Source organism: Mastigoproctus giganteus, chromosome 7, assembly GCF_048544385.1.
Source record: "Mastigoproctus giganteus isolate SK-2022 chromosome 7, ASM4854438v1, whole genome shotgun sequence".
In the NCBI taxonomy this organism is placed as follows: domain Eukaryota; kingdom Metazoa; phylum Arthropoda; class Arachnida; order Uropygi; family Thelyphonidae; genus Mastigoproctus; species Mastigoproctus giganteus.
In genome coordinates, this window is record NC_143581.1 from 181,853,356 (window position 1) to 181,877,873 (window position 24,518).

At 36.0% G+C, this 24,518-nt stretch overlaps 1 protein-coding gene across 5 annotated transcripts in view; it reads right to left on the reverse strand.

The window, feature by feature from the left end:
• LOC150083375 (anoctamin-8-like) overlaps window positions 1–24,518 on the reverse strand; it is a 423,636-nt gene that overhangs the window by 205,075 nt on the left and 194,043 nt on the right. For all 5 annotated transcript variants that reach the window (XM_090377999.1, XM_090377998.1, XM_090378001.1 and 2 more), the window contains 2 exons: window positions 24,197–24,327; window positions 1,306–1,467 (listed from right to left, as the gene is read on the reverse strand). In XM_090377999.1, coding sequence (XP_090234125.1) covers window positions 1,306–1,467; window positions 24,197–24,327 — 293 coding nt within the window. The remainder of the gene's footprint in view (window positions 1–1,305; window positions 1,468–24,196; window positions 24,328–24,518) is intronic.

Genomic DNA, 24,518 nt, shown 5'->3' on the forward strand with positions numbered 1-24,518 from the left:
CATCCCTGTAGAAGCAGTCTCTCCTGTTAACAAGTACAGACCAGGCTGAAAAAAATTCTACCCCTTGAGCCCTGCACAATCTTTCCAGGGCCGAATTGATCGACAGGGCTCTCATCATGTACTCCCTCCTATCGTGTCTGGGCAGAATTGCAGACACTTTCAAATTCAACCCTAATTCACGACTTTTTTTCATCAGTGACCTGTACTTGTTAAGTAATTCCGCCGGTCTCCTACTCTTAATATCATTAGTGCCAACGTGTACAACTATATCACCTTTTGTGCCCTTAAAAAATGATATCTGCTCTACAACGTCATCAACCTTTGCCCCTGGCAGACATTGGTGTACATGCAAGTATATATACAAGTATTCTTACTCTTAGTTACCCTAACACAACCCATGTATTTACTTGTTCCATGCTGATTCCCAGCAGCCCTTGAAGTCCCCAGCATCAGCAAATATTCTTGCACCCTTTCTATTTAAGTGTATCCCATCCCTGTAGAAACAATCTCTCCTGGATCAGTAAATATCCAGACATTGTTTCATTAAATTTGTATTCCAGCATAATATTGCATATACACTGTATTTTCAATATTTACTAATGTTATTTTTACTGATTGGAATAACATTTGTCCAAAAGAATGCTTATAGTTTAAGTTAAATAGTAATGGCTGCCAACAGATTTAAATAGTTTTTTTAAGTTTTTGTTGCTAGTAAACTTCTTGTTGGACTATGTATAGTAGCATATCCAACAACGTTTCATCATTGCCAAGTCTGAACATGCTTCATTATGCCTGTTTATGTTGTGATCACAGTGATGGTCATTTTCAATGTGTTTTATGGGAAATTAAGTAACATCAGTGAATGAAATGTCACTTGTAAATTTCATATCTTTGACACCCATTTACTCTAAGTTATTTCCATATTCATGGGTTTTCATTTAAAATGATGTGTGTACTGTGCATTCACTAAAATTTTTGTACTATATATTCACTAAAAACACAAGAAAAAGCATGATGACTTTGATAAAAAGTCAAAAATAATCATTTCAAGAAGCAGGAAAGAAGTATCATAAAAAAATAATGGATAAATCAATGGTTATGTTTGATTAAGTTCAATAAGATGCTAATAATAATGTAGTAATACAGTATATGTAATTACACTGAAGCTTATTAATAAATATTGAAAAAAGTGGAAGTTTTTTTAAAACTTACTGTTACTAAATTTTTGCAATGTAAAGCCATAAAACCAAGTTAAAAACAACAGCAAAATTAAACTAAAATAAAAAAAAAAAAAAAAACACTTACAGTGAATAATGGTCTAGCTTCAGCTAACAACTCATTTTGACTATCAATTGTACCCCAACAATAAGCAAGTTCAGCACAACGTCTTTTCCAAGATTCAAGATATAGGGTTGCCCATAGTACATTGAGCAGAGCAAAAACAACAAAGCAGACATCTTCAGTACCCTATTTAAATTACAGAAAAATTGTTTAAAAGCCACTATTCATTAGATTTAATGCCCATTATAATGTCCTTCTACTTATACAGCAACTGCCAAATTTTCAAGCACAAAATTCTTGAAGGGTGGGGAGGAGTTTAGAGAATTTTTCCAAACATATAATGATATAATTGATGTTAAACTAAGGCAGCCAATTGTCCCGGATTAGGCAGGACAGTCCCAGATTTCGATAGTTTGTCCCGCATGGTGATGAGTCCCGGAAAATGTCCCGCATTCACAGAATTCATTTAGTTTGCCCCACATTTTATTAAGCAATCACACTTGAAAATTCTTCTACGCTCGTGGATTTGTAGCTCTCTCTCAACATTAGAAGTAATGCGTCAGTTCAAATTACAATGTTTACTATTGATTTAATACATTGTCACAGGACAATAAATTGTGCACATTATCGCTCACCAACTGTGGTATGATCACTAATGTCATCAGTCAGTCGTAATGTAAAACTTTTAGTATCGACATCGTAAACTGGCCATATATTCCAATAATCTTACCTGAGGTAAATACCAAAATATTGTTGCTGAGTTTAGTTTTTCTTTTGATATCTCGCGTACGTTCCACGTTTATAATACGATAATTTATTACATTTCAGTTTGAATATTAATACTTAATGTGAAGATTTTTTTTCTCTGGAGAATTGGAACTGCTATTGGAAAACATAACTCCACATATCGCCCACGTCTTATTATAAAAACTATTCTAATTTTTTTAAATTTAAATAGATTTTTATATAATTTAAAACTTTCTCATTTAAAATACCCTTATAATAGGAAATGCCACCAAAATAAAGGAAATGTGCATTTAATCAGGAATTGGAAAAAGAATTTCCCTTTTTAAAAAAAGGAAATACCATTTATGATGTGACTTTTCTATGACTTTTCTATTTCTCATGGGGGAAGAAATGATATTCAAAGACATGTTGCTTCAGATAAACACAAAAGGGCATTGTATTTGGCTGCTTCATCTTCTAGATTAAGTGCTTATTTTAGGGAAGAGACATTTGGCAATAAAGAAGAGGAACGAGCAAAATCCGAAGGCTTATTTGCTTTTCACAGTGTTGTACATAATCATAGTTTCAGTTCAATGGAATGTACATCGAAATTAATCCAAAAATTGTTTGATAAAAAGCTTTCATGTGGGAAAACAAAATGTAAAGCCATAGTTAAAAATGTTATCGCCACATACTCAATTTCAGTTGTAAAAACCAAACTTGAACATGTGCATTTCATTTCAATATTTTCAGACATGTCAAACCATAATGATATTAAACTTTTCCCAACTTTAGTTTGTTTTTTTGACGAAATAGCTGGTATAGAAATAAAACTTTTGGAATTAGTTAATCTTCCCGGTGAAACATCTGAAATGATTTATGGCTCGATAATGAATGTAATTGACAAAAATAGATTAAAAGATAAAGTTTTTGCTTTCTGCGCCGATAATGGGGGAGTTAAGCGAAGGGGCACAAATAATATTTTTGCAAAACTAAATGACAGCTTACTTCAGAATCTTATTGGTGTCGGCTGTGTTGTTCATATTGTGCATAATAGCATACAGACAGCTACAGATTTATTACCTGTTGATGTTGAAAGTATTATCATAAAAATATATTCTTATTTTTATATCTATATGGTTCATACCGAGAAATTAAAGGAGTTTTGTGAATCGTCGGAAATTGAATACCAAAGGCTTTTGGGCTACAGTAAGACAAGGTGGTTGGCACTTCTGCCCTGTATTGAAAGAGTTTTAAAATTATTTATGCCCTTAAAATCTTACTTCTTATCTCAGGATAAGTGTCCAGCAATACTAGCAAGCTTTTTTTTACTAATGAATGTTCAGAATTGTGGCTAAAACTTGTCCATCACCAAGCATCATTATTCCACAATACAATAAAGAGAATTGAAGGAGATAAAGTGATGATTTTCGATGTTGCGAAACATATTTCTGACGTGAAAAGAAAAGTCAGTGACAGGCTGGAAAATCAGTATATTACAATAACAATTAGACATGATTTGACAAATTTAAAAGAAAATAGTCATATAAATAGGGATTGGTTTATTTGTCATGTTCAGAATTTTTACAAAAATAGTTTGGAATATTTACAAATATACACAGACCAATTAAATGTACTAGAAAATTTTGCTGGATTGATCTTTAAAAAAAACGCCTCTGTGGAAAGACGTCCAAGAAACTTCGGAATTTATAACAACAAGCATGTCCAAGACTTAAATTAACGAAAGTGATTTATTTGATGAAATATCTTTCGTAAAAAGTTACGCAACAGTAGAGAAAATAAAGGAATGGAATGAAAAAAATATTGAAATAGATACTAAATGGGTAGAAATATTCTGTAATTTTAAATTACAGAGTGTCCCTTACCAAAACGTCCTCAAAATTGTTCAATACCCGTTATATTTACCAGGGACAAATGCATCAACAGAAAGAGTGTTTTCATTAATGAATAAAATTTGGACCCCAGTAAATATAGTAAAGGCTATGATCATGTTAAAATTTAATATGGGGTCTTGCGAAGACTTTTACAGTGACTTGCGCAATAATTCTACATTGGCAAAACAAATCCATTCAACTCAAAAGTATTGATGTTGTTAATTTACCTTTTTATTGAATTGTTATTACTACATTATTTGTATGTAACTCGATTTAAATAAATATCTTTTTCTAATTTGATTTACAATTTCTAATTTTATTTATATTGAAACTATCTCTTTAAGTATTGCAATTATTATAGTACCACTTCCACATATGCTCTTTGTTCTGAGTGTTTAACCACGTTAGCGTATTTTTAAGGTGTCCCGCATTGGCTGCTTAGATATTTTAAAATGTCCCACATTGGCTACTTAAAAATCTGGCTGCTTTATGTTAGACACAATTCTTCACTCCAAAATGCATGATAAAGAATACAAAATTCAATATGAGAACTAATTATATATTTATATAATAAATTATTACATATTGATTATTACATAGATAAATTATTACATACAATAATTAAATTCATTGGCTGTGGCCTAAAAATCTTTGCATAACTACTAGCAACTATAAATTAGAATTTGCAACTTTAGTTCCTAGACTGCCACTTTTTTTATTCAGTGCTACTGTTAATGCTACCATATCTATGTTACATTAGTTCTGATTGATTCTCTACTAAATATATCAATATTTTTCATCTTAATATGTAATACAGTATAGACACACACATATATATATATATATACACACACAGCAATACCTCGCTTAGCACGGGTTTCACTATAACACGGTTTTCAATTAAGTTTAAGTCAAAAATTTACTGTATATTAAAACTCATTCAATAGCCTAGACACATACTCTACATATATGCTGTGTTGTCGTAGCCTAGGTATGCGTACATATATGCTGCGCTATCATAGCCTAGGTATGCATACATATATGCTGCTTTGTCGTAGCCTAGTTATGCTGCAGTGCCAACTCTATTGTCGCACATGTGCCAATAGCAATGCGCAACAATGTTCAGTATTCTTAATTCCATCCTGGCAATTAAACAAACACACTTTGCATTCCATTTGCCATTTCCTGAAAATTCTTTGGATTTCAATGTAAGAAGCGATGCACCTTAGTCTGTCCTTTTGATTTTGAGGCTCTCTTTCTCTTTTCATCATGGGATCTAACTCCACAACTGTGTCAATGTAAACTCATTTTAAATTAATAAAATCTGCAGTGCTTTGAAGAGACTGCCACTATCCATCCTCACTTTGTTTTGTTAAACTCTTTCAGATCCTCTTTAATCAACTCCTCAGAATGAGGTTTGATCAGTTTTCACTTTCTTGTACCCATAACATAAAAGCCCTCTCCTCTAACTTGAAGTGCCATTCAGATGATGGTCCTGGCTTCACCAATAGAAAGAAGTCAGAGAAGTTATTAAAACTGTCTCTATCATTATTTCCTGCAGTAGACATTAATGGTGGGCAGCTTGACATCACCTAGCAACTCCTTGATGTCAATGATGCAATCTGAAAAATTAAAATCTTTTATACATGTACTTTGCATTACCCCATAAGATTAACTTTTTGAGCTTAGTTCTCAAATCACAAACTTAAAGCACCTTCCATTCTTAACTATTATTGTGATGCACTGCCAGCATCACTTTAACAGTGAAAAATACTAAACATGACACTTTACTGATTGCTTTTCCATTTTTCTTCATGTATTTCAATCAGATTCCAACCACTTTATATCGATAGTTTAACTGTTGATGATACTGCTCAGGTTGCCATTAAACCAAGTAAGTGTTTTGCATCTACATTCACACATGAAGAATTAAGGGAAGTGGTTGCCAGAAAAGTTTATCGAACTCTAACAGGAGCTAAATGATTTTTTAATAACTGAGAGGTAAACTGGAAGAGAAACTGTTGAAGTTAAACAGAAAAACAGCACCTGGGGTGGATAGGATTTATCCAATCCTATATTATGAGAGCATGTTTGGATTCAGGGGAAGACCTTATCAACTGGAAATGTGCAAATGAATGCCCAATTCACAAAGCAGGATCAAAGGGTGATGAGGAATTACAGACCTGTTAGTTTAACTTTTGTTCATGGAAAATAATGAATTCACTGCTTAAAGACATAATGCAGGACCATCTAAACAGGAGCAGTTGGAAAGAAACTATAGGATGGAAGCTTGCTTAGAAAGCCTTAATTCTAAACCTGAACGAATGCACTGGAGACATCTAGAACAACAGTTCAAGTTTCTCCAACGTTTTCCATGGAATTTGTTCACAAATGAATGATGTTGTTCAAGAGATCATTTGCGAACAAACACTGGCAGAATACAACATACATTACGGTATGTTGTAAGGTTTCAAAACAGTGCAAGAGCTAGCAGTTAGAATTCTAAAATACTTTAGAAAAGGGTGGGTTAAGTTCATTAAAGATAATAACTGGATAGAAAGATAAGAGATTTGTCACCCATCTTTGTAATTGGATGGATATGGGCAAATTTCCATGGGGGGGGTGGCAAAATGAAATAAGAGTACAGTTGACAAGAACTAATTAGAGTACAGGTTTTCAGACTTTAGAGAGATGGCACCTCTGAGTCTGAAAACCTGGCATCATTAGGAGTAGAAGACCTAATTGTACCAAGATTATTCAGAATTCTAATCTCCGTCAGAAAAACGAAATGACATATTCAGTATGGTGAAGATCATTATCAAGACTATCAATTCAAGAGTTAGAGGCATGATAGCATTGGTGTAAATGTACAGAAAATGCAGCTATTGGCTACAACTTTTGACATTTAAAAATCAAAATCAAGTGTGTATTTATTTACTATTAACTCATTTTGCAACTACCGTGAGCTTTAATGTGGACAGAAATTGAAGCTAGATTTTGATGCAAATCAACTGTAATGCTTTATATTTACCCTGACTGGCTTTAGTATGTTTATTGAAAAACAAAAGTTCAGATGAAGGACTGGAATGAAGAAAAGTAGTTCATCTCTTCAAGAATAATTTCAGTAATGTGCTCAAAGAAATATATAAGAATGAAGAAATTTAATGCAGTAGTCCAATCCTTGAAAAGGGGGATAAAAATCAGGAAGGTCATTTCATTTAAGTACTGATATAATGCAAAACAATGTGATGAGGGTGACCATAAATGAAGTCCCATGGGAGAATAGACCATGCTCTTATCCAAAGGTACCCAAAAGACAGATAACATTAACTCTGTACTTTGAAAGGTAGTCAAGAAAAAGGCTGGGCATTAGATCAGTGGTAAGGATAAATATAACAAATTTTGGTAACAGCAAGAAATCTCATCATCTCTACTGGCAGGGTGAGAATGGAAGCCAGCAATAGCAATGAACATTGAGGTTACCAAAGAAAATTACTTCATTATTGTGCAAGTCAGACTGGAAAGAGTAGAATACCAAGGAAAGTAAAAATTTTTTAGCAATGTGGAGAACTGGTGTGGAGGAAAGATAAAGATAAATGAATGCAACAAAATTGCAAAGAGATTTTCAGCCAAAGGAGATTATCAAAGAGAGGAAATTCTAGATTTGAATGATGCTGAATAGGAATATCAAAGCTAATAAATATACAAATACTAACTTTAAAATGAAAGGAAGGCCAAACTGATTGGAGATCAAGAAAGTCAATGTTAATCCTATTAGTAAAATTTTAAAAAAGGTGAGTTTAGAAGATTGTAGACAGAAATGAACTACAATAATAATAGAAGTGTGTGTGTTATGAATAGTTCTTCTGCATTGGCATTAATATAATTGCTGAATATTTATTTGAATAATTTCATTTTCCTTGAATGAATATAAGTCTAGAATGTAAGACAATTCCCATATCTTAAATTCTGGACTTATGTTCAGTCCTTGCACAGTATATAGATCTAAATCTGTATTTAGGACATTTTGATAAATGCTTTAAAACCATGAATATTTCTATATGAGATTTTCATAACATTTTTCTCATATATATTTCTTTTACTTTATTTACTTAATTTTTTCTTTCTTTTACTTTACTTATTTTTTTACACTGCATAGGGACTACCTTGTCTGTTAGTATTAAGATAGGGGCCGCATATCTGCTTTTTCCCTTTTCTTGTACTATAGACAAGTTTGGAAATGCAGTGCCTGATACATGGTCAGGAGTAGTCCCCTGATGAAATGCTTGGCCATGTATAATTTTTTTCTTTTACTGTACTCAGATTCTGCATATTTGTCACCCCTATATTCAACCTTCTTTCCAAAAATTGCCCTCCCATATCTAAATACAGTGATATCTCTTTATTATTTTTTTCGTAATTTAATTTTTCATATATTGTTTCCTTCCATAGTCCCATTTCATTATTGCATTAGGTTTTTAAAATTCTTTCACTTTTTCTCTACTACTTTACTTCTTTTTTCTACTTTCCTTTAAACCTCTTTTAGTTCAGGCACTGTGTACTTCTCTTTTCCATCTTTTCAGACTCTATTCTTATGTTACAAACTACACATTTTTATATATTTTTGCTTCCTTTACTGCTGCCTTGCATGTTTTGGAGCATTTGACACATGATCCCTTTCATAAAATTTCCCTATTTTTCTCTCAACTGCTTAGTTTGCTTCTAGACAATAACATTATTACTATATATATCTGATAATTACTTTTGCCTAACTTTTACCTCATATAATATATATATATATATATATATATATATATATATATATATATATATATATATATATATATATAAAATGCATGTACAGTATTTGAATTTACATGAATAAAATCAAAACCACTGTTTAAGATCAGCTAATTGCACAATCCAAGTAAAAAAAAAAATCATCACTCTGAAGTTTGATTCAAGTCTATGATGCAAACAAACCTTTTACAAATAGGTGATGAAGTTACTAACCCACCAACAATACAGGCAGAATACTAGCATTGGACTTTGTGCTAGTTTGTAGATGTATATGGTAAAATTTTCATTTTTATTAGTAGTATTTTATGAATACTACTAATACAGAAAATGTTGATTTTTTTTTAGCCCATCAGTGTTAAGAGATAAAAATCCAATAAATCCAATAGTCTGCATTTGATAGACTGGAATATCTAATAATTTGACATCTAAGCAGTGCAACTAACACAATAACATAGGGTTGTGGGTTTTTTTTTTTTTTTTTTTGGTTTTTCCCTCCCCTTCATTCTCTTTTACCATTCTCCATTCATTTTTACTCTCTTGAATGCAGATGAGTAAGATTACACTTCAGAGTAATAAAAGTCTTGCATAGTAACATAGAACTGTTTTGCAGTTAAGCATGTTTGCATTCTATAATTGTGGCACAGAGAAGTTTGTTATAAAGTCACAGGGCTGTTTGTTGCCATTCATGAGCAAAATTAGTTACTGCATAATAACTAGTGGGAACTGGGAAACCCTAGCTTCTCAGTCCCTGCAGTTCTTACACAGAACATTAGCATGCCATGTTTATAAAGAACACTGACAGCAAATTCATCTATTTGCATTTGACTATTAAAAAAATAAATATATATAAAGATTTTTCATTTGTGAAAGTATGATTATACTATACATCTTACAAAACTTTGTTTAAAAGTACGATTTTTGTAACTGTGTTCATATGAGAAGTTACAGAATGGCTGAGTTTAATGCTGAGTCTATTACATACATTAAACGTAAAAATATTAGAGAGTAATGTATTTTTATTATTTTATTACATAACCTAATATCTAGATAAAGTATATGGTATTTTATACCATATACTTTAGCTATTATGTTATTAACCTTCAAAAACTTGAAAACTTCATATTATCAGATAACCATCAATAATCCAGATTTTTGATAAATTCAGATAAATGCAGATTTTTGATAAATCCAGAATATCTGATAATTTGGTAATGCCACAGTCTTATGGATGCTGAACTATTAGACTTAAACTGTATATATATATATATTTTTATATATAAAAGAAAAAACCCAATCCTGCTGTATTCTTAGGTATCTCTCAACAAAGTTCTAAAGGTTCTATTTTCAGTAGCAATAAAATTTAATTAAATGTAAGTGGACAGAGCCATTGTCAAAATTGTCTTAGAGTTAATTTCACCCAATGGGTTCTCCATAATTCAATAACTTTTTGTGAACATGATTATTATGCTCCTCACAGTGCAGCAGAGTAAGAGTAATGCTTCACTTCTTGCAATGACAGAAACCAATTTGTTGAGGTTTCTGATTCTCATCACATAATGGTGAAACATTACTCTTTGCTATTAGCAAGGTATAATTTTCTCTTCTGATATTTATTAGGCAAGGCTGTCTGTCTGTGGGCAGTGCTCATTTTGAAAAAATTGTTTTAGCAAAGTAATTAAAAGAGTTGGAAAACAACAAATATAATTACCAAAAAACCACTTCATTAGTTTTTCAAAAAATGAATTACTACAATTACAAACATGGTAATTTACCTAATCATGACTTTGAAGACGTAATTTATTTCATGTTATTTCTAAGAAAGAACCGGAAATTATTGCACAGCAATTATTACCTTTGTTACCAGCAATGTTCCAGAACTTCAGCCAATTCCTTGGTCCTGTGCACTACTGCGCTCTATTATCAGGATGACAAGGGAAAGTAAGAAAAGGGAGATAACATCATAAGAGAGCACTTGACCCCTGATTGGTCAATTAGAGATAGTACCCCCCCTATAAAAATCAGTTCTCTTGTGATTGTACACATATACTAATTTAATCACTGAGTGGAGAAAAAAAAAAAGAAAAGAGGAACTTTTTTAATTTTAAAATTATATTTTGGGCCAAACTATGGATACATTATGAATGTATCCATATTTCTATTTATCACCTTATCTTTAAATTTTCTTATATACACAACTTCTTTACCCTTTCTTTTCTCTTCACCCCTGATCATGTTGAAAAAAAAAATTTTTTACATTAAATGCATATTCAGTATTTCCCAAGTAAACATGTAGAAAAGGGAAACACTAGAAAATTGAAGGCAGGACCAGCTGGAATTTTTGCAGCACTTTTTTTTTTTTAAAGATGTTGTATACATCTTAAATTATTTGTGACTACAAGATCTTAAGCACAAATATGGATAAACATTACCAAATAACCTGTAACTTTTTTGTACAAATTATCTGTAATATCTGAGAAATCAATTTCTTTTTACAACTTATTTTCTATAGAGTTTTATTGAGAATGCCTGCCAACCAGTCATGTTTGTTTGTTGAATGCAAATAAATTTTAATCAGTTTTAACTTTGAGAAATGTTGCTCATCTGAAGCAACAGTTATTAAAATCAACTTTATTCTGAATACAATACTCTACTATATATAAATTTGGATACACATCCTCAATTTGGTTAGAGCACATCATTTTTAAATATCTTTCTACTCCACAGATGCGGGAATAATAAGTCAAAACAATTTCAATTCCTCAAGCAGAGTCCATCAACATCACAAAAATTCCCAACTTGTAAAACCATACAAAAAACTTTTCAGTATATCAAGATGTACATTGTCCATAATTTTCAAATCACTAGTGTTATTTAAAAATCTGAAATTATCAATGTAATTCTCATACAAATCAAATTGCACGTGTCTGCATGCATTTTTTTTACTGAAAAACAGCAGTCAATGATTTTTAAAAGCACAATCTGTTTTGAATAGTTCTCTGCATCAGCATTAATATGATTGCTGAATATTTATTTGAATAATTTCCTTTTCCTTGACTGAACATAAGTCCAGAATTTAAGACAATTCCCGTATCTTAAATTCTGGACTTATGTTCAGTCCTTGCATAGTGCATAGATCTAAAGCTGTACACCGATGAGTCAAAACATTATGACCACCTACCTAATTTGATGTTGGTCCTCCATGTGCAGCCAAAACAGCTCATATCCGGCAAGGCATGGACGCTAAAAGATTTCTAAATGTGTCTTGTGATATCTGGTACTAACATGTAACCGGCAGATCCTTTAACTCCTGTAAGGTCCGTGGTTGAGAAGCTGCAGATCGAAGTTGCTGTTCCAACACAAACCACAGATACTCGATGGGACTGATGTCTGGAAAATTTGGAGGCCAGTGCAATACCTGGAAGTCTTCCTCAAGTTCTGCAAACCAATCTCGAACAATCCGGGTGGTGTGGCATGGCACATTACCCTGCTGAAAGACAACAACACCAGAGAAGAAGACCATTGCCATGAAGGGGTGTACTTGGTCAGCAATGATGTTTAGGTAGGTGGTAGATGTCAGAGTGCCCAGAGCATTAGCATTAGTAGAGGCATATGATGCAAGAAAGCAAGCTTATTCAGCATCAGCCAAAAAAAAAAAAAAAACACACCACTCCCATTTCACCACTCCGTTCGTTCGAAATACCTGTCCAGTTGAGCCTTAAATTTGTTTAGGCTATCAACTTCAACAACAAGTGACGGAATTCGGTTCCACCAACCAACCACCTGCTGGCCAAAGGCAAATTTCCGCACATCTATCCGACATCCGTCCTTCCTCAATTTGAATTTATGCCCTCTGAGGCGATTATTTTGAGCAAGATGAAAAATCCCATTGGCATTGAGCATGCTCAAACCATTCAAAGCCTTATACACCTCTATCAGATCACCTCGCCGGTGCCTAGTCTCCAGACTCTGTAATTTGCAAAACTTAAGCCTTTCTTCGTAAGAGCAACCCTTTGTTCCATTCACTAATCTTGTTGCCCTTCTCTGTACCCGTTCAAGCAGCTCTACATCCTTCTTGAAATGAGGCCTCCAGACCTGTATACAGTACTCAAGATGTGGCCTAACCATTGCCTTATACAAGGGAATAATCACCTCCTTATCCCTGCTAGAAAAATTCCTGTATATCATTGACAAGACACCATGAGCTACTCTTGCAGCTCGTCTGCACTGCTCAGAGAACTTCATATCTGCCTGCACAATTACCCCCAGGTCCTTTTCATTCTCCACCACTGTCAGTGTAGTACCGCAGAGTTGATATGTTGCTCTGGGGTTACTGTTTCCCATATGTAGTACTTTACATTTGTCAATGTTAAACTTCATTTGCCACCTCTCAGCCCATCTGTTCAACCTTTCCAGATCCTGTTGCAGCAGCATAGCATCAGTAGTGTCCGTAACAACCCTGCCAACCTTTGTATCATCTGCAAACTTGGACATTAAACTTGATATCCCATCATCAATATCATTCATAAACACCAAAAACAACAACAGACCCAACACTGAACCCTGAGGAACTCCACTAATAACATTAGTCCACGTTGAGCAGTGTCCATTGATTACCACTCTCTGTCTTCTGCCACTCAACCATCCCCTTATCCATAGCAGCAATTTGCCTCCAATGCCACACTGCTCCAATTTGTGCAGCAGTCTTCCATGTGCAACAGTATCAAAAGCCTTTCTAAGATCCAAATATATAATATCAAAGTTATTCCCTGCATTCAGTTCTTTTGTGACTACATCATAGTATCCAATCAAATTGGTCAGGCAAGACCTGCCCTTAACAAAACCATGCTGCGTCTGAGCTATAACTGAATTCTTGTCTAGATGATCCTGCAGTGCTTCTTTAACCAGTGCCTCCATTAATTTACCTGGAACAGAAGTTAAACATGGAAGACTGGACCCAGGGTATCCCAGCAGAACATCGCCCAAAGCATGACACCACCACCACCAGCTTGTTTTCGTTCCACAGTGTATCCAGGTGTCATCACTTCCCCAGATAAATGACGCACACGTAGCCATCCATGTGGTGCAACAGGACACATGCTTCATAAGACCAAACGACCTTCTTCCAATCACTCAAGATCCAGTTTGGATGCTCACGTGCCCATTGCAGGTGCTGTCGCTGGTAAACTGTGGTTAGCATGGGTACTCAGAGCAGCCTGTGGCTATGCAGCCCCATTTTCAGCAAGTTTCGATGTACTGTGTATGGTCAAGGTTCGATGACACATTACTCCCGTCACCAGCATTCCAATTAGCGGTGAGTTGCACTACAGTCGCCCTTCTGTTGCCACACACCATCCGGGAGAGCCTTCGCTCACCTCGAGCATCGATGAGTCGTGGTCGTCCAACACCTCGCCGGCGGTTCATGGGTTCCCCCTCCTCGGACCACTTTCGGTAGGTACTAACCACGGCTGACCGTGAGCACCCCACCAGCCATGCCATTTCAGATATGCTCTGAACCAGTCATCTGGCTATTACAATTTGGCCTTTGTCAAACTCGCTTAAGTCCGCTGCCTTTCCCATCTGAAGAACAAAAATAGCATTGATTAACGGAGCTCAGCACCAGGTGTTTTTTACACTGTGTCCAGACCTGCAAATGCGCTGTAGTTCACCTGCAGTTGCTTTGATTTGCATAACTCACTGGTCATGTTTCGGCTTATCAGTGTATATAGAGCATTTTGATATCATATAAGAAATATTTGCTAAAAAAGAAAAGTTTTTAATAAATGCTTTAAAACCATGAATATCTCTATATGAGATTTTCTCATTATATTCACCTTATATCTCGTAGCATATAATTGTGCTCAATAAAATTAAAAAGATATGAGGTCTATAGTGGCATTCAAAACTCTATGGCCTTGTTTATTCTATCTATTTGAAAGTATACCGCTTCCCACTCATTTCTCCTGCACTCCCACTATGATTCTGACAATGGCTTTGCTGATAACAGAGGCAGATATTTTTTTTAAATCTTCCATCTAGTGGTTTATTCATGGTAATCTATTTTTCTAAAGATTAATGAAACTACAATCTTTACATTGAATAAAAATGTAAGAGTTGTTCAATAAAGACTTGTTAAAAGCATCACAATTCTCAGCATTAGTTCATCGCAAATACAGCTTTTTTATTGCTTTATTAGTTCATAACAAATATAACCTGCTTTGCTAGTTCATAACAAATATACGAAATAAAACCAACTTCTAGCAACTAAGGCCATATTGCTCCGGGAATATGCGTTGGTCGCTCCCTGACCTTTCCGCATCCTCCGTATTTGGTGGTGACGGGCTCGAACCCCGGTCTAATCAAGAAGCGTGTACTACGCACTGTTGCTCCTTCCCACCTGGCTACGGAGGCGCCACAATTTTGTGTGTGAGTGCATGCATGCATTATGGATGTTTAGTGACACATAAGCTGCAGTTGGCTATAGTGCACCTATTCATGGGAAAGTACTAGAAAATAACTAAGATGTGCAACCACTTCCTTTCATTTCAGAAAACTGTTCAGAATTGATTATATACTCCAATTTGTTTCAGAAAACAGAAATATTCGTTGATGTTTGCCTCATTGCCAATGATATGCTGTAGTCATCGGGTCTTAGAAATTAATCCCAGGACAAAGGACTTAAGTTCTGTCCAGTTGATTGTGGTGGCAGTCAATCAGAATGCTTGGTTATTAGATGTAATTAACAGTGCAAACATTGAGGAAAATCATCACCTGTGAGTAGATGGAGGCGAGTCAGATAAGTGCATCCTTTTTTTCTGAGGAGGTACCAAGAATAGCCCATGCAAGTGCCACTTCTTGTCATACTGTCAGAATGCTAAAAATGCCAAAGTTTTGGATCCTGTTTTGCCTAATGGAATTTATTATTTGTTTGTGCCACAGCTCTTTCCAATGTGCAAGGCATGTTGCTTGTATGATGATATCATAGTCAGCTGAGAGAGTCGGTGTAAACTATATATTTTGAAGAGGGATAAAGATTCAGATTTTCTAAAGCTAATTTTATTGCATGTAGTTCAGCTGAAAAGTCGCTATACTCAAGTGTAAGGGAAGCCAAAATGATAGCAGAGGGAAACACTACAACTGCACTCACTATCGTATCCAGGTATCATTGTAAGGTGGCATGACGACTAGGTTTTTGAGTGTTTTTTTAGATAGACCTAGGAACACTTATATGTATGGTTAAGGGGAGGCATATGCCCCTCTGCCCTCCTGTGAATATGCCCCTGACTACTCCAATGGCTGAATGAGATTTGTATATTGGCAAGAAATCAACACAGTTCTGAACATGGCTTGCAAGGAGTTGTTTCATGTTGAGTGTCGGTAAAAGATTCTTTTTACATTGCTAAAAATAAGTATCAGATTTCAGTTGAGGAGGGGAGTCTAAGGTGGGTGAGACTAATACATTACATGTTGAGATAGGAGCATTCCAACTCTGTGTTAGTTCAAGAAGGCATAAGCCTGCTGACAGTAACCGTAAGAGAGGCATGTGATGCAAGAAAGCAAGTGTATGAGCTTACTGGCTAAAGGCAAATTTCTGCACATCTATTCTACAACTGTCTTTCCTCAATTTGAATTTATGCCCCCTCAGGTTTGTAATCTGAGCAAACGGAAGAATCCCACAGAATTCAGCATGATCAACTCATTCAAGGCTTTATACATCTCAATCAGATCACCTCATGGGTGCCTAGTCTCCAGCCACTACAATTTGCAGTTCTTCAGGCTTTCTTGGTAAGAGGACCCCTTTGTGACCTTCATCAATCTTGTTGCCCTTCTCTGTACACGCTCAAGCAAATCTACATCATTCCTAAAATGAGGCCACAAGACCTGTATGCAGTACTCAAGGCATGGCCCACTGCCTTATATAAAGGGATAATCATCTCCTTTTTCCCTACTAGCAAAATTCCTGTATATCACTAACAATATCCCATGACATGCTCTGTCAGCTTGTCTGCATTGCTGAAAATTTCCTATCTGACTGCACAATTACTCCCAGGTCTTTTTCATTTTCTACCTACCTAAGTGTAGTACCACACAGTTGGTACGTTTCTCTGGGATTACTTCTACCCATATGCAGTACTTTGCATTTCTCAATGTTAAACTTCAGTTGCTACTTCTCAGCCCATCTACCCAAATTTTCTAGATCCTGTTGCAGTAGCACACTGCCATTACTGTCATTAACAACCCTGCCAACCTTGTATAATCTGCAAACATCGATATTAAGCCTGATATACCTTCATCAATATCATTGATAAATATACAAAACAACAGTGAGCCCAACACCAAACACTAGGGGACTCCACTAATAACATTAGTCCACGAAGTACAGCATCCACTGATTACCACTCTGTCTTCTCCCACTCAAACACCCTTTTATCCATTGTAGCAACTTGCCTTAATCCATACTGCTCCAATTTGTATAGTAGTCTTCCATGAGCAACAGAATCAAAAGCTTTCCTGAAATCCAAGTATATGATATCAAAATTATTTTTTGCATCCAGTTCCTTTGTAACCATATCATAGTATCCAATGAGATTTGCTAGACAAGGCTTTCCCTTAACAAACCCAAACTGTGTCTCAATTATTACTGCAGTATTGTCTAGATGATTTTGCAATGCATTATTAACCAGTGACTCCATTATTTTCCCCAGAACAGAAGTTAAACTAACTGGTCTGTAATTACTTGTCACCCTTAGATCCCCCTTTGTGCATTGGGGACACATTTGCACATCTTCAGTCTTTGAGGACTTCCCCCGAGTCCAAGGATGCTCTCATAATTATGGCTAAGGGTTTGCTTACTTCCTTTGCCACCTGCTTTAATATAACTGGATAGATCTCATCCACCCCAGGTGCTTTTCTTATGTTTAATTTCAACAATTTCTCCTCCACTTTGTTCTCAGTTATTACAAAATCATTAAGCACCCTGTTACAGTTTGATAAACTTCTGGCATTTCCTCCCTTAATAACTTCTCATGTGTGAATGTAGATGCAAAATACTCATTCAGATGATCTTATTTTACTAGGTTTATTTCTATACAGATTTTATAGTGGTGGATTGAAGAGGTATGGCTGAATAGGATGCAGACAGCAACTTTGTATTTTGGATGAATATTTAAGTAGTCGCGTTTTTCTGAGGAGGTACCAAGGGAGATTGTGAGCTTTAATATATGAATTATTAATCAGAGGTATTCTGAAAGCATCGACTGCAATCCACAATGCATTGTGCTATATACAGTCAAAGCTCCATATAAAGCACACCCCCCCCCACCTATCCTACCCAGTGCAGCAGATTTCTCTAAACTTTCAATCTTTTTCAGATCTTTCAGAATAGTGAACAGAGTACTCCTAGGAATGTAAAACTGTTTGGCAATGTTAGCCTTAGAATGCACACCATATCTACAGCTTGCAAAATCCTAATTTTATCTGCAATTGGAAAAACCATCTGCTTTCTTGGAGGATGTAATAAGACAGTGTATTTAATGAAATCAAAAGCCATAGAAATATCTAGGTAAACTAAATCAAGAGGCCTTTACACTCAATAGTCTCAGAAGCTAAAAAGGGGTTCTAGACGACTGGATGCAGTAGACACCCTTTTTGCCATAATGAATATGAAAGTGAAAGGACAAGATATGTTAAGTAAGGGAAGAAAGCAGAGATGTCTGAAATAATTTTAGAAAAGAGATTGAGATAGAGCTGTTGTTGTGTTGTTATTTGGTTTTTTAGGAGTTAGCAACTAAGACCATATTGCTCCAGGGATATGCGGTGGTCATTCCTTGACCTTTCCGCATCCTCCCTTTTTGGTGGTCACAGGCTCGAACCCCGGTCTAATCAAGAAGTACGTGCTACGCACTGCTGATCCTGCTCACCTGGCTACGGAGGCACCTAGAGATAGGGCACCAATCTCAAAAAACACTTGGAGCAGAGGTTTTTGACATGGGGAAAAGCTTGATACATCAACCACAAAAGAAAAAAAATTGTCCTTTTATACAGGCAATTCAAGATTGAGGAAAGACAGTTAATAACACAGACACTAGCAAATTTTAGCATTAGCAAGGGCACATGATGCAAGAAAGCAAGCTTATATAGCATCAACCAAAAAATAAAAAAAAATGAAAAAACATACACACCCTTCTCATTTCACTCATCCCAAATGTTTGTCAAGTTCTGTCCTGAATCTGTAGTAGTAGTAGTAGTAGTAGTGGCATGTGATGCAAGAAAGCAAGTGTATGAGCTTATGCACCATCAGCCAAAAAAAAAAAAAAAAAAAAAAAATCACACCATTGCCTCCAAATGCCCGTCCAGTTCCTCCTTAAATTTATTCAACCTATCAACTTCCACAACGACAGATGGAAGTTTGTTCCAGCAATTAACCACCCGCTGGCTACAGGCAAATTTCCGCACATCTATTCTACATCTGTCTTTTCTTAATTTGAATTTATGCCCCCTTAGGTTCGTAATCTGAACAAGTGGAAGGATCCCATCAGAATTCAGCGTGCTCAACCCATTTAAGGCCTTATATACCTCAATCAGATCACCGCGCAGGTGCCTGGTCCCCAGCCACTGCAATTTGCAGAACTTAAGCCTCTCTTGATAAGAGGATCTCTTCATTCCCCTCACCAATCTTGTTGCCCTTCTCTGTACACACTCATGTAAATCTACATCCTTCCTAAAATGCGCGCCTCCGTAGCCAGGTGGGAAGGAGCAGCAGTGGTAGCACACGCTTCTTGATTAGACCGGGGTTCGAACCCGTCACCACCAAATACGGAGCATGCGGAAAGGTCAGGGAATGACCACCGCACCGGAGCAATATGGCCTTAGTTGCTAATGCTCCTAAAAAAAAAACCAAATAACAAATAACCTTCCTAAAATGAGGCCTCCAGACCTGTACTCAGTACTCAAGGCATGGCCTGACCATTGCCTTATACAGAGGGATAATCACCTCCTTTTCCCTGCTATCAAAATTCGTATATATCATTGACAAAACCCCATAACCTGCCCAGGCAGCCTGTCTGCATTGCTCAGAAAACTTCATATCTGACTGCACAATTACTCCCAGGTCTTTTTCATTTTCTACCACCTTAAGTGTAGTACCACACAGTTGGTACGTTTCTCTGGGGTTACTTCTACCCATATGCAGTACTTTGCATTTGTTAAGGTTAAACTTCAGTTGCCACTTCTTAGCCTATCTGCCCAAATTATCTAGATCCTGTTGCAGTAGCACATTGCCATTACTGTCATTAACAACCCTGCCAACCTTTGTATCATCTGCAAACTTCGACATTAAGCCTGATATACCTTCATCAATATCATTGATAAATATACAAAACAACAGTGGACCTAACACTGAACCCTGTGGGACTCCACTAATAACATTAGTCCACGAAGAGCAGCACCCATTGATTACCACCCTCTGTCTTCTCCCACTTAACCATCCTTTTATCCATTGTAGCAACTTACCCTTAATTCCATTCTGCTCCAATTTGTACAATAGTCTTCCATGCGCAACAGCGTCAAAAGCTTTCCTGAAATCCAAATATATGATATCAAAATTATTTTTTGCATCCAGTTCCTTTGTAACCACATCATAATATCCTATCAAATTTGTCAGACAAGACTTTCCCTTAACAAACCCATGCTGTGTCTGAATTATTGCTGCAGTCTTGTCTGGATGATCCTGCAGTGCTTCTTTAACCAGGGCCTCCATTAATTTTCCTGGAACAGAAGTTAAACTCACAGGTCTATAATTACTTGTGTCAGCCTTTGACCTTCCTTTGTGAATTGGGGATACATTTGCACATCTCCAGTCCGCGGGAACCTCCCCTGAGTCCAAGGACACTCTCATAATAATGGCTAAGGGTTTGCTTAGTTGCTTTGCCGCCTCCTTTAATATAACTGGATAGATCCCATCCACCCCCAGGTGCTTTTCTTATGTTTAACTTCAACAATTTCTCCTTCACTTTGCTTTCAGTTATTCCAAAATCATTAAGTATCCTGCTACAATTTGATAACCTTCTGCCATTTTCAAACCTTAATAATTCCTCATGTGTGAATGTAGATGCAAAATACTCATTCAGTTTGTTTTCTATCTGAGCAGGATCATCAACAGTCGAACCATCGATGTCAAGTGGACCAATCAGATTCATCCCCTTCCTTTTAGAGTTTATATAAGTAAAGAAATTCTTGCTGTTTTTCTTAGCATCTTTTGCCAAAGATTTCTCGTAATCTGCCTTCGCCTGCCTAACCTCCTTTGTCAACTGATTACAGACTAGCTTATATCTGCCATAGGCTTCTGAGTCGCTTGATAATTTATATGCATCCCACGCATTTTTATTCTCTATTACGAGTCTCATTAGTTCATTAGATAACCATTTAGGCCTAAACCTTGAATAATATTTCTTAATAGGTATGAAACGTTTAGTAGCTTCCACGATTAATTCCATGAATGCTTCCCACTTAGAATTTACTGTTGGTAACATCGTCAGTTGATCCCACTGTACAGAATTTAAAAACTGTCAATGAGCACTGTACTCACCTTTACGGAAGCAAAAACCCTTTCCTTTACCCCTGATGGTAATTAAATCTTTAAGTAAATCCCACATCAGTACGCTGTGATCACTACCACCTAGTGGTTCCTTTATCTGCAAATTCTTAATACACGAATGATCACGGCTGATAACCAGATCAAGAGTTTAAGCTATCAACTTCTACAACAGATGGAAGTTTGTTCCAGCAATCAACCACCTGCTGGCTAAAGACAAACTTCCACACATCTATCCTACAACTGTCTTTCCTCAATTTGAATTTATGCTCTCTCAGGCGATTATTCTGATGAAAAATCCCATCAGCATTGAGCATGCTCAAACCATTCAAGGCTTTATACACCTCAGTCAGATCACCTCACAGGTGCCTAGGCTCCAGACACTGTAATTTGCAAAACTCATTCCAACAGCTATACATCCTTCTTAAAACGAGACCTCCAGCCTGTATACTCAAAGTGTGGCCTGACCATTGCCTTATATAAGGGGATAATCACCTCCTTATTCCTCTAGATAAATTCCTGTATATCACTGACAAGACACCATGAGCTAATCTTGCAGATCACTGCTCAGAAAACTTCACATCTACCTGCACAATTACCCCCAGCTCCTTTTCACTCTCTACCACTGTCAGTGGAGTACCACAGAGTTGATACGATACTATGGGGTTACTGCTTCCCATATGCAGTAATTTACATTTGTCAATGTTAAACTTCAGTTGCCACTTCTCAGTCCATCTGCTCAACTTTTCTAGATCCTGTTGCAGCAGCATACTGTCATTAGTGTCGTTAACAACCCTGTCAACCTTTGTATCGTCTGCAAATTTTGACATTAAGACTGTTATACCATCATCAATATTATTAATGAATACAGAAAACAACAATGGACCCAATAATGAACCCTGGGTTACTCCACTTATTCCAGCAGTGTCCATTGATTACCACTCTGTCTTCATCCACTCGACAATCCCTTTATCCATAGAAGCAATTTGCCTTCAATGCCACACTGCGCTAATTTGTGCAACAGTCTTCCATGTGCAACGGTATCAAAAGCTTTTCTAAGATCGAAATATATGATATTAAAATTATTCTTCGCATCCAGTTACTTTGTGACTACAGCATAGTATCCAATCAAATTAGTCAGACAAGACTTCCCCTTAACAACCGTATGCTGTGTCCATCCGAGCTATAACTGAAGTCTTGTCTAGATGATCCTGCAATGCTTCTTTAACCAGTGCCTACATTAACATAACAGAATTTCCAGGGAAATTAATGGAGGAAAACTAACAGGTCTGTAATTACTTGTGTTTCCCTTTGATCCTCCTTTGTGGATTGGGGTCACATTTGCATATTTCCAGTCCAAGGGTACCTACCCTGAGTCCAAGGAAGCTCTCATAATTATGGCTAAGGGTTTGCTTACTTCCTTTGCTGCTTCCTTTAATATAATGTATAGATTCCATCCACCCCAGGTGCCTTTCTTATGTTTATCTTCATCAATTTCTCCTCCACTTTACTGTCAGTTATTACAAGATTATCTAGCTTATTGTCAGAGTTGAATACACCTCTGGCATTTCCCTCCTTGAATAACTCCTCGTGTGTGAATGGAGATTCAAAATATTCATTTAGTTTGTTTGCTACCTGAGCAGGATCATCAACAATTGAACCATCGATATCACGTGGACCAATCTGATTCATCCCCTTCTTTCTAGAGTTTACATAATTAAAGAACTCTTTGCTGTTTTTCTTTGCATCCTTTGCCAAAGATTTCTCGTAATCTGTCTTTGCCTGCTTAACCTCCTTTGTGACTTGGTTACAGACCAGCTTATATCTATCATAGGCTTCTGTGTCACCTGTTAATTTATATGTATCCCATGCATTTTTCTTCTCTGCCACATGGCCAATTAGTTCATCTGACATCCATTTATGCCTAAATCTAAATCTTTCATACCAACTAAGAAATATTAGTTGCTATGAAAAGCCTAGCAGCTTCCAATATTATTTCTTTGAATGCTTCCCATTTTGTGTTTGTTGTTGTTTGTTATTTGGTTTTTAGGAGCATTAGCAACTAAGGCCATATTGCTCTGGGGATATGCGGTGGTCATTCCCTAACCTTTCCGCATCCTCCGTTTGGTGGTCACGAGCTCGAGCCCCAGTCTAATCAAGAAACGTGTGCTATGCACTGCTGCTCCTGCCCACCTGGCTACGGAGGCATCTCTTTCCATTTTGAATTGGCTGTTGGTAACTTCATCAATTGGTCTCACCGTATAGAATTTAAATACTGTCTCAGTCCACTGTGGTCACCTTTACGAAAGCAAAAACCCTTCCCTTTACCCATGATGACAAAGTTAGGCACATTGTCAGAACCACAAGCAACAGAAGAGGAGCTATTAATTTATTTTTTGAGTAAGTTCACTATAATCAAAACTAGACAGTGAAGTACTGATGTACAGATTGCTGGGCCATAATGTTTCCTTGCTCAACATGGTACAGGCTTTAAAGTGAGAAACATATTCTAGCCAAGCCATTAGATCAGGTAGAAAAGAAGAGGAAAAAGGAAGTAAAATTTTTTTAGCCAATTGAGATTTTTAAGAAAAATTAACAAATTAATTTTTCTTTCTTCAGCATAGTGAACTGAGCTCTGGCCAAACAATATTGCTGTATATTAAATTCAATAATCCTTTTGTTTTTAACTAAATTTTTGTTTAGGTCTAAAAGAAATGCAGTAATTTTTAAAAATTATACACAACTCCAAGCAGTAACCTTAGTTTTCAAATTCTAATAATCATTTATGATGATACTATATAACATATAAAGAAATATTATAATATGCTATATAAACATTTCTTAGACACAATATGTCCTTTTATTATAATTATTATGACTGCCCGGTAGCTAAGAAATATCATACCTGATCAGTGCCATAATAGTTGACCCACAAAAAGAAGCCAAAAAAAGCAGGAACTGTTAAAGCTTTGGTATAGTGGCCAAGCCAAGCAAAATAAATTGCAATCTTGACACCAAAGTAGTCACATATTCTATCTGAAAAAGAAAAAACAGCACAAAAAAAAAAAAAAAAAGGCACGACTATTATTAATACTTATCATTTTAAGAAAACTGAATCTAGAAAAAAAGAAGATATGAATTTCACATTATTATATATGGAGCCTAGAACAGAATAATTTTTAAGAGCCCTGAAAGTTGCACTGGTTTGAGCATTGCCAAAAGTAGCT